At 38.7% G+C, this 11,274-nt stretch overlaps 1 protein-coding gene across 1 annotated transcript in view; it reads left to right on the plus strand.

Annotated features, from left to right (window-relative positions):
• The window catches only part of LOC107718169 (phospholipid phosphatase-related protein type 5-like), a 13,029-nt gene extending 1,998 nt beyond the window's left edge, over positions 1 to 11,031 (plus strand). Inside the window, exons 3-5 of the mRNA XM_016525148.1 lie at positions 2,331 to 2,507; positions 6,147 to 6,281; positions 10,896 to 11,031. Coding sequence (XP_016380634.1) covers positions 2,331 to 2,507; positions 6,147 to 6,281; positions 10,896 to 10,925 — 342 coding nt within the window. The 3' untranslated portion in view covers positions 10,926 to 11,031. The remainder of the gene's footprint in view (positions 1 to 2,330; positions 2,508 to 6,146; positions 6,282 to 10,895) is intronic.
• Positions 11,032 to 11,274: the final 243 nt, after the last annotated feature.

Here is an 11,274-nt window from a genome sequence, read left to right on the forward strand (position 1 = left end):
TTTTTTTTTTTTAAATGGTACCACTTTTTATAAGCATAAAAAGCCGTTTTCCATTTATTCCTGAAGTCCAAGGGCTTCAAGGTCTGTCCCATCTACATAGCACTCATTTTGGACACAGAAAATTGATTTTCCCAAAGTCTTTAAGTTGCTTTGCCTAGCTCTCTGATTTTCGATCATGTAAACATCTGAGGTGATCTGTACGATTGAATACAGGGGTGTACAATCCTGCTCCTGGAGGGCCACTGTCCTGCAGCTCCAACCCCAGTTAAACATACCTGTATCCAGTGGCGGCTCCTGCCAATTCTCTCAGGGGGGGCAAATGTTTGCATGATTAATGAGGATAGGTCACCCATTCAATTGATAAATTAACGGCTAGTTAAAGATGTCAAGTCGGATTGCTAACTAACTTCCAGGCAGGTATATTGGAGCTAAACTCTGTAGCGCATTGGCCCTAAAGGAGCAGGATTTAGCAGCCCTGATTAAATGCAATCCAAAGCTTTGTAGAAATGCATCTAAAAAGTCATACAAAGTCAGATCCATTAGACGTCAGGCAATGTCACGAGTTAATGTACACAGCATTTTGTCCAATGCCAGAAATGTCTGTAGCAAGACATGGAAATAAATAAATAAATAAATAAGAATCATGTAAGTACATATTTCTCCTAGCAACCTTGAAACCTTAATCATGCCAATCAAATTAATTACTCAGCATGACTCCAGTCATTCAATAAATCATAAATGGTTTACATTCAGAATAGGCATGTTTTAATGCTAACAGCCTCAAGGCAGATGGTAAACAGTCCAAATTGGTCTTCTAGGAGATTAATTGGTTCCAATGACAATAATAAAATGAATAACTTCCTTATAGACAAAGGAAGTTTTTCATCTGTCCTATGCAAATGTCATTGTGTCACAGAGTTAGAGGTTAGGAAGAGAATCAATAGATCTAGCATGCCTAAGGGCTGCTCTATTACTTAATTACCTCATTATGCCTGTGATGGAATATCAAAATGGCACTTCACCTGAAAATCATAATTCTGTCACTATTTAATCATTCACCCTTGTTCCAATCCCATTTCCTGTTATCTTTGTCCAGTGTAGCACAAAAGTACAAATTTAAAAGCTCTAAAATATGTCAGAACACTGACACTAGCTCACATTGAGGTCAGATCAAAAAGAAAAAAAAAAACACAGTTAAATGAAACAAATCTTCATATTTGCTTTTTTGGTTAAAAAAAATTTGAGTTTTGAATTAGATAAGAATGAGTAAGTACTGTCAGGGTTTCTGCAGGTCTTAAAAAGATCTGACATTTTTTGTTTGAATATGAGATGATGTTTGAAGTAATTAGTTTGAAGATGAGAATATTTTCTTTACATGGTCTAAAAAAAAAGAGGTCTTAAAAAGTCTTAAACTTACAATCATAAACTCTGCAGAAACCCTGGTAATGTTTACACATTGGTTACATATTTGAATTTTGAAATTATTATCGCATGATATCGGATATTTAATTGCACATGCTTACACTTAATTATACATTTAGATGATCTTTGTCATCATCTAACGCTCACTTAAAGTTAATGTCTAAAACATCACTACTAATGTGATAAAACTGTTAAATGTAATCTTGAGCAAATCTAAATATCCATTTTCCATACTGTACATTATAAAGTTGTGAAGCCTATCACTTGCAACATTTCAAATGATTGACTTGAGTTTGAGTTTTTAGTATCGGCCATTTATCGTTAATTGGCCACAACATGGAAATAATTATCAGCTTATCGCATTGGTCAGAATTTTAATCAGTGTATCCCTAGACCTATAAAATGTGAGCTTCCTCAGGAACAATTAAAAGGAAGCTTGGTAGAATGAAAAGGACATCGGTCTGAATGCTGCTGGTGCTCCTTGCTCAAGAAATTAATAGTTGAACCCCCACCTTCCCTCTTTCCCCCAAGGCTTGATTCAGGACAAAAGCAAAGCAGGTTGCCTTCAAATACCACCAGACTTGCCTTCAAATGCCACCCTTTCAGTCAGTGCCACAATGTCTTGGATAAATGAAACGATGTAGCTGAACCATGGATATGTGTTTCATTTGCAATGCACCTGCAACAGCATTAGACCCATTCAAATGTTTACATACACTGATCAGAGTAATTGGTGCATGTTAGTGTGCAGTTTATTATTGTGAAAGCCACTGTTTAAATGGTCAAACTGAAACCTGTGTTTTCAGACAAACATCCCCACACGTGAGCAGGGAATGAATGAGCTATGAAAAGCATTTACACAGCTGTTAGGATGAAGATGTATTACAGAGTGCTCTGTTTTTCCTCAGATGTACATCACATGCTCGGTGAAGGCCAAAGGGACACGGCTGGCCAAACCGGTGCTCTCTCTGGGGCTCATTTGTCTGGCCTTACTAACTGGGATTAATCGAGTGGTGGAGTACCGCAACCACTGGTCTGATGTCATTTCTGGCTTCATCATCGGAGGAGCCATTGCTGTCTTTATGGTGAGGTTCTTCTGTCACTTCTGACACACTAATAGTAAAGGTTCAAATGCAGTTCATATGCATACTTACGTGAAGATGCATACTTGTTGATTCATTCAGTTGTTGATCTTATTGAATTTTTTACATATGTGAATACTGAGTGATTTTAATGAACTGTTTGTGGTTATTTTGTGAGGATGCTTTTAATGATATGATGTTTCGTTATAGCAATACAGACTATGTATTAGACTATACATTATTGTTCAAAAGTTTGGGGTGGGTACAATTTTTTGAAATATTTTTGGAAGAAGTCTCTTATGGCTGCATTTATTTGACCAAAAATACAGTAAAAACAGGAATATTGTGAAATATTATTCCAATTTAAAATAACTGTTTTCTATATTAATTTATTTTAAAATGTAATGTATTCCTGTGATGGCAAAGTTTAATTTTTAGCAGTCATTACTGCAGTCTTCAGTATCACACGATCCTTCAGAAATCATTCTAATATGCTGATTTTGTGCTCAAGAAACATTTATTATTATTATTATCAATGCTGAAAGTTGTGTTGCTTAATATTCTTGTAGGAACCGTTTTCGGGATTCTTTGATGAATTAAAAGTTCAAAAGAACAGCATTTATTTGAAATAGAATGTTTGTGTAACAGTGAAAGTCTTTACTGTCACTTTTGATCAATTTATCACATCCAAGCTGAATAAAAGTATTAATTATTATTATTATTATTTTAAAAAGTATTGACCCCAAACTTTTAAACAGTAGTGTATGTAACATGGATAATGCGGCATAATTCATGAAGTAAAGTTTTACAGAAGAAATGTGACATATGGCTAGGTAATTAGGTCAGGCCACAGAATAGGGCACATGTGTAGCTTCCTCTTCAATAAAACACTACAGTTTGTGCTGTGCTGGGCACACTGTTGTGTAAAGAATGCACAGTGAAGATGAGAAACCCATTGTGAGCGTTAGAGAAGGGTCACACATCAGCTCATGCCTGCTTGCCTCACATTAGGCATAACAGCATTGTGAGTGAGTTTGTGGAAGCATGGATATTTTATTTTCTGTGGTGCTGTAGTCATACTGTACAAGATGTGCACTGACCTATTTCTGCTGTTTGGGTGGGTTGGGGGAGGGGGTGCAGGGAGGAAGGTGAATATAGCCATCAAACTCATGGTCAGATCAAATCTTATAATGCATCACATAAATGCATAGATGCATAAAAGGGAACAACAGCTTGTGCTTAAGTAAATGTATTGCAATACCCTTGCAAATGTCGGTCTCTCGAATACTTTAGCTTTTAATGTTGTTCTAGTGTACACTTTACAATAAGGTTCACAAATTCCCTTTATACAGTGGGTATAGAAAATAATCTTTAAAATAATTTCTGGCAGAGGGCAGCAGATTTTCCTCAAGAATTTGACTTCCCCATCCATTTTTTCTTCTATCCTGACAAGTGCTCCAGTCCCTGCTGCAGTGAAACACCCCCATAACAGGACATTTCCACCTCCGTGCTTTACTGGAGGGATGCTGTTATTTGGATGGTGAGCTGTATTTGATTTCCGCCAGACATATCGTTTGGTGTTGAGGCCAAATAGCCTAATTAACTTTTAGTCTCATCTGCTTCAGAATCTTCAAGGTGCAAAAGCTCAGTCATGACTACATGTGGCTTTTCTCGAGGAGTGTTTTTTTTCTTGCAACCCTCCCATACAAGCCACATTTGTGGAGAATTTGTGATATTGTTGTCACATGCACACAATGACCACTCTTTGTCATAAATTCCTGCAACTGCTTCAGAGTTGCTGTAGGCCTCTTGGTCTCTTTTCTAAACAGTTTCCTCCTGGCTCTTTCATCCAGTTTGGAGCTACGTCCTGATGCAGGGAGGGTTTGTGTTGTGCCAAATACCTTTCACTTCTTAATAACAGACTTCTAGGCATTGACAAAGCAAAGCCTTTGGAATTTTTTCATATCCATCTCCTGACTCGTGCCTGTTCTCAACTTTATCCTGGAAATCTTTTGACAGTGCCTTGCCACCCATAGTTGATTGTTTGCTTCAGTTGCACTACCAAGGACTGAAATGCTCCAGGAAAGCTCTTGTCATACTGAGCTAATCAAAATGACCACAGCTGATCACAGTTGAAAGTCAATTGGCTTTGTGAGTCATTGAGATTAGCTACACCTGATTGAGTTTACAAGTCATTTTTAGGAGGGGGTGATCCTTTTTCCAACTCTGTTTTTTATTTATTTATTTTTTATTTTTTTCTGATATGTTGGTGTTATAAGTTATCCAGAGTAAATATAGCTGGATAAAACAAACTGTGTCCGTCTTCATTTCAGGCTGCAAAGCAACAAAATGTGATTATTTTAAAGGGGGTGATTCTTTTCTGTACCCACTGTAAATACTTTGTTAGTAGCAAGTCATGTTAATAAACAGTCTACAAATATGAATAACATATCAATTGATGTTCAGATGGTTTCCACTTTAGAATTAAATTTACCAATAGCCCAAATCAGTGCCCAAATGGTGAATTAGCATTGTTCATAAACTTGTGTACATATGTAGTATAAATTAGCATTACAATAAATACATAAATAAATAAACCTATTTACTGCCATAGTTCATTAGTAGTTCATGTTAACTAATTAAGCTGTTAATGTGAAGAGATGCATTAGTATATGCGTAAGTTAACATTAACAAAAAATTAAGTAATCCTGAACAGTGGCGTTGTTCATTGTTAGTTCATGTTAACTAATGCATTAACTAATGTTAACTAATACAACCTTATTGTAAAATGTTACCTAAATTATTTAGTGATTCAAAAATACTCACTTCTATATTCACTCTTTGTTCTAAACAAATCATCATTTTGAATGAATTGATTGAGTAAATGATTCAGTGACCTATGTATTATAACTGGTTATAATTAGGCGCATTACAAGGTGCATTACAAGGCATAATTAGTGCATTAAGACTACATTTATAATGCATTATATAAAGGCTTTAAGTAAAGTGGTTAAGCCAACTATTGGACAACAATGTTCAGTACATCACAAAAAAAAAAAAAAAAAAATTTTATTTATTAGGCATAAAATGTATTTGACATGATCAACAAACAAAAGACAATGACAACAGAGCAGTCTCACACGAGTGACAGAACCTCTCAGACTGGCCCAGCTTCATCTTTATTGTTGAGCCCTGCTGCATATGGTTTATAAAATGGTAAGGGCAGCACAGATAATTAATTCACAGAAAATGAATTTCCTCCATCTGTTTAGTTCAAGGCTTTGGGAGTGTATAACACCCTAAGATGTCCTCTGCTGAAACTCCCTCTTGCGCTATGCTGCAGTCTTTCAGAGGCAGAGCATTGCCTGTAGTGTCTCATTGAAAGCATTCATTTTCGTCCGATAATGGATGAATCTCCTCCAGGACATGAACTTGCATGTTTCCTCCCTCCCGAAAGAGCACAGAGCCTTTTTACTTTGGGCAACAAGTCATGCGAGCATCTTTGCCCTTTCAAGACTTACATAAATCATCATTTACAGCCTGAAAAAAGCCATACATGTGTATGTGTGCTACAAAAAGCCTTTCAGAGGTGTAAAACGTTCCTCTTTCCTTTTGTTTTCCCTACGGGCGCTTTTGTGTTAGGTGGTGTGTGTGGTGAAACATTTCAAAGGGAAGCCCTTACTGGGTGAGATACCGCCGGAGGAGAGTGTGTCCAGTGGTCCCATGATCACTCAGCCCAGGATGGAGCACACTATGGAGAAATACATAGCGTCCCAGGTATTCAAACACAAGCATTCTTGTACACTAGAATGTACACTAAAAAACCTTGTTATTGTGGCCGGTTTCTAAAATTTCATTATTAACTGTACACTGTAAAATATTTTTCAAAGTTGAAAATAAAGATTTTCAAGCAGCAGTTCAGATTTTTGTATTCACTATGGTGTTTATCAAACAACACCAGATACAAGAGTATAAAGACACAAGATAGCAGGTTCTGGATTTTTTCTCTGATATTCGCTGTCACTTTGCAAAATAGTCCATTCGTAAGCGCAACTAAGTCGTAGTTTCATGTAACAGCAGCAGCTCTGGGCATGCGACCAAAAACATGAATCTGATTGGTTGGCCAGTTTTCTTCACAGTGTGATAGAATGGAGATTAGAATTAAAACCTTTAACGCACCAGTTTTTGTGCACCAAATATTTGTCTTGGCTGTTCACATCAACAACAATAACTGTAAAAATACTGGTAACGATAACTATATTAACATCCACACCAACGGACATTAACATTCTGTTTATATTAAGTGCGTGCTGCAGTTACTCTTTGCAAATTCTTTAAAGGTGATGGATTCTGATTGACTGTCATTATTTTTTTTCATTCATCAGCTGGAAAAAATCGTTCTGAAACTTATTCTGAAATTGATTCTAGCGACATTGTTCCTCTGTGCCAGTAACGTTACAGTTGTGGTGGGTGTGAACTTTGACTTTTATAGTTATCATAGTTACTGTCCCTGGTGTGAAGGGCCTTAAATCTAAGATGAGCTTCTTACATATGGCTCATACAAGATCGTTCATCTGCACTTGAAAAATGATCAAAACAACATTTCAGCTTTATGTGGGTTATTTTTTGACTTTGCCTGTGGCAGTTTTTAGTTTTTAACTCAATCTCAGTTCACTTCAGTTACATTTATAGAATAATAAAATACTTTTGATGACAGCCATCACATTGAACAGCCTTTGGATACTGAATATTATGTTCTGAATGTTAAATGTTCTTCCCTAGTAAATCCCATTATTTCTTTTCAGTATGTTCATTCGGCTGCTTTGCCTCAGGCAGGAATTTCTTCTATCTGTGTCACAAGAGATCAGAGTTAGTCAGTGGGTATATCTTCCAGTCTCGAAAAAAAAAAAGGAACATCTAGCTGAATATATCACTTCTACATGCTGATTCTGAACTAAAATGTTGGATTACACTTGCACACCTTTTTTTAATGTTGTTGTTTATTTCCAGGTTTACAAGCATATGATTTTAAATCCCATGTTTTCCACTTCACCTTCCATCCTCAATATCATCTACTGACTAATGTTTATACCTCGCTGTCCACAGATCAGATATACACTGCTGATAGTTTCAGTATTCAACACCATTGTTCTGCAGGGCTGCCATACAATATTCAACAGGTAGTTGGTCCCCTTGAGGTCATGAACCCACAGTCTGGTAGCAGATATTGTCACCTTTGAAGTCCATTATGCATCACAATCAACAGGAGTCCCACCCATTTTTGATTAATAGTTCAATATGACTTCCCAGGATTCATTTTGGATTCATATAAGGGTGAGCCCAGGGGCTCAGTGAGGCAGTTCATCAAGATTACGTGTAAGCCCAAGACATACAGTGTGCACCTGCAATGCATGGCTAGCATTCACACCACACTTGGTTATTTCAAGGCTACGTCATTAATCTTTAAGGTAGTTACAACATTACTTATCCCCACAGCCTTAGAAAAGTGTGCGCTAGGTCTTTAACTTCAGGTAGAAAAGCAACTCATACTCAAGTGACTTTAACACTCCAAATCTTTGAAAATCAAGTTTAAAACAAGTACCAAATTCTTAGGAATGTAATATTTTTAGTCACGTTGTTTTCATATGGTTTTTAATTTTTTATACCATTTATTAAGAAATTTTCAAATGAAAATACAGTAAAAAGTACCATATTTACCACATAATGTAACATTATTTTTACAACTTAATATATTTGCATTTCTTAAAGAAACGGTACACCCAAAAGTTTAAATTTAATTTCAATGTACTCATCCTGAGGCCATCCAAGATGTAGATGAATTTGTTTCCTCATCAGAACAGATTTGGAAAAAAATTAGTATTACATCACTTGCTCACCAATGGATCCTCTGCAGTGAATGGGTGCCGTCAGAGTTCAAACAGCTGATAAAAACAACACAATAATTCACAAGACACCATGTGGTTAAATAAAATGTTTGTGATATTATGATATTAGGACAGTTGTATCACCCTGACATTTCAGAGCTTATGCTGAGAAATATTTTAATTCAGACATCAAAAACATGGTCAGCATGTCATATTATACAGTACACCTCATATTGAAATGATTGTATGTATGAATTGTATTTTAATTAGGGCTGTCAACGTTAATGCGTTAACACATGCGATTAATTTTACAATACTTAACACGTTAAAATAATTTAACGCAATTAAGGCAAAATTACTGAAGCACAATTTCTATTCTAACCCTTTAACCCAGTTTTGCTTCTCTGCTTGCGATCAGATCATTTTAAGCCGCTAAACTTTCAGTCCAATGATCCAGAAAGTGAATGCATTCAAACAATCCATCCAAAACAGCGCTAATATAAAGGAAACCAGGCTGATTACATCAGAGATTACAGAGAGAGTGAATTCATTCCAGTGTGTTTCGCTTTTAAACACGAGCTCTGTCATATTCTGTGATTGTCTCTGAAGAGCACGAGCCCTCACACGTCATGCTGTGTGAAGTACAGACTGAACGGATTGTCAACACAACACATACAAACTATGTTTTCTCGACTGGATAACCAGTGTCTCACTAATAAAGTTTTGATGGATGAAGACCGCAATCAAGGTAAAGTTGCTTGCGGTGGCGTAGAGGAGTCGTACAGTAAGCACGCGTGAGTCTGTTATAATCATGCGTGTATGAGCTGATGCACTGATCGCACATTGTATTTATGCACAGGCACAGACATTTCCGTACATTCACGTTGTTTCCACACACATTCGCGATAATGTTTTGATTTGTCATGTGTATGTTGCTGTGTTTAGTTATACAGAATGAATCCGTGTACTGTAGGGAGATATGTGCAGTCAGCAGGCGGTTGGTTTAGGTTTTTTTTTGGCATCTCCATGTGGTCCTCTTCGGTATCGCAACTTGGCTTCACTAAAATGTAAAAAAGCTCTTTGGTGTTGCACTGTACAGCAGGTCTCCAGGCATGCTGTGGTTTGCACGGATGCCTCAACCACCGGCTGGGGGCCACGTACAATGGGCTTGCAGTGTCAGGGGTTTGGACGGGGCCCCAACTGCACTGGCACATCAACTGCCTCGAGTTGCTGGCAGTGCACCTTGCCCTGAGCCGTCTCAAAGGGCGCTTACGAGGCAAGCATGTACTAGTCCGCACGGACAACACAGCGACCGTTGCGTACATCAACCGACAAGGTGGTCTGCGCTCCCGTCGCTTGTCGCAACTCGCCCGCCACCTCCTCCTCTGGAGTCAGAAGCATCTGAGGTCGCTTCGTGCTGTTCACATTCCTGGTCTGCTCAACCGGGCAGCCGACGAGCTGTCCCGAGCTGCGCTCCCGGGAGAATGGCGACTCCATCCCCAGACGGTCCAGCTGATTTGGAGATGTTTCGGAGCCACTCGGGTAGACCTGTTTACCTCTCCAGAAACCTCTCACTGCCAGTTGTTCTTCTCCCTGGCCGAGGGAACACTCGGCATGGACGCACTGGCGCACAGCTGGCCGCGGGGCCTTCGCAAGTATGTGTTTCCCCCAGTGAGCCTTCTTGCACAGTTGCTGTGCAAGGTCAGGGAGGACGAGGAGCAGGTCCTGTTAGTGGCGCCCTATTGGCCCACCCGGACCTGGTTCCCGGAACTAATGCTCCTCATGACAGCCCCTCCTTGGCCGATTCCTCTGAGGAAGGATCTACTGACTAAGAGACGGGGCACCCTTTGGCACCCACGCCCAGACCTCTGGAAACTTCATGTCTGGTCCCTGCGGGACGCGGAGGTTCTAGGTGACATTCCCCAAGAGGTAGTTGACACCATCACTTTAGCGAGAGTACTGTCTATGAGACATGCTTACGCTTTGAAGTGGAACCTGTTCGTTGAGTGGTGTTCTTCTCACCGAGAAGACCCCCGAAGATGCCCGATCAGAGTCATGCTGACCTTCTTGCAGCACGGGTTGGAGCGAAGGCTGTCTCCCTCCACCCTCAAAGTCTATGTCGCCGCGATCGCTGCTAACCACAACCCCGTAGAAGGGAAGTCACTGGGGAAGCATGACCTGATCATCACATTCCTTAGGGGGGCGAGAAGGCTAAATGTTAATGTTCCCAATGTAAATGTTCCCACTACTACCTTCAGAGATCAGGTGGTGAGCCTGCAAGCGCTGCCCCCGGAGGAGTATATGGTCTATGCTTAATTTCGTGAAGTGTGCAATTAATCGCGATTAATCACAGAAAAAGGGTGTGATTAATTAGATTAAAAATTTTAATCTATTGACAGCCCTAATTTTAATGTTTTTAAAAAAAATTATTTTACAGATTCAGACAACAAATGAGTGTGATGTAATTAGCCTAGATGTTAAACTGTATTTTTTGTTTGATTTTCAGAATCCCATCACCTATGCTGAGATCACATGACAATGAAAAGCCCACTAGCCAGAATGCTGTGGATATGTTGCTGCTCTCCGATGCGACTTTTTACTTTGAGTCCAATGTCAGTATGTGCTTTTTACACTTCTATTTTCAAGTGTGTGGAAAAAGTTGTCTATACCTTGTCCTACTTTTTTTTTCTTTTTTCTTTTTTTTAAATACTGTAGTTAGGGTAGGGTCGCATCCCTACTTTAATTCAAACATATTACTGTTAGCATTTTTTTTTTGTGGTTGAATATACAGGGTATGGAGTGAATGTGGAAATGCAACATGATGTCCGATGAAATGTATAATGTATACCATATCCTGATGTACAATTTACAACTGTGAGTCCATT

Source organism: Sinocyclocheilus rhinocerous, unplaced genomic scaffold (assembly GCF_001515625.1).
Source record: "Sinocyclocheilus rhinocerous isolate Xijiao unplaced genomic scaffold, SAMN03320098_v1.1 scaffold480, whole genome shotgun sequence".
Classification (NCBI taxonomy): Eukaryota; Metazoa; Chordata; class Actinopteri; order Cypriniformes; family Cyprinidae; genus Sinocyclocheilus; species Sinocyclocheilus rhinocerous.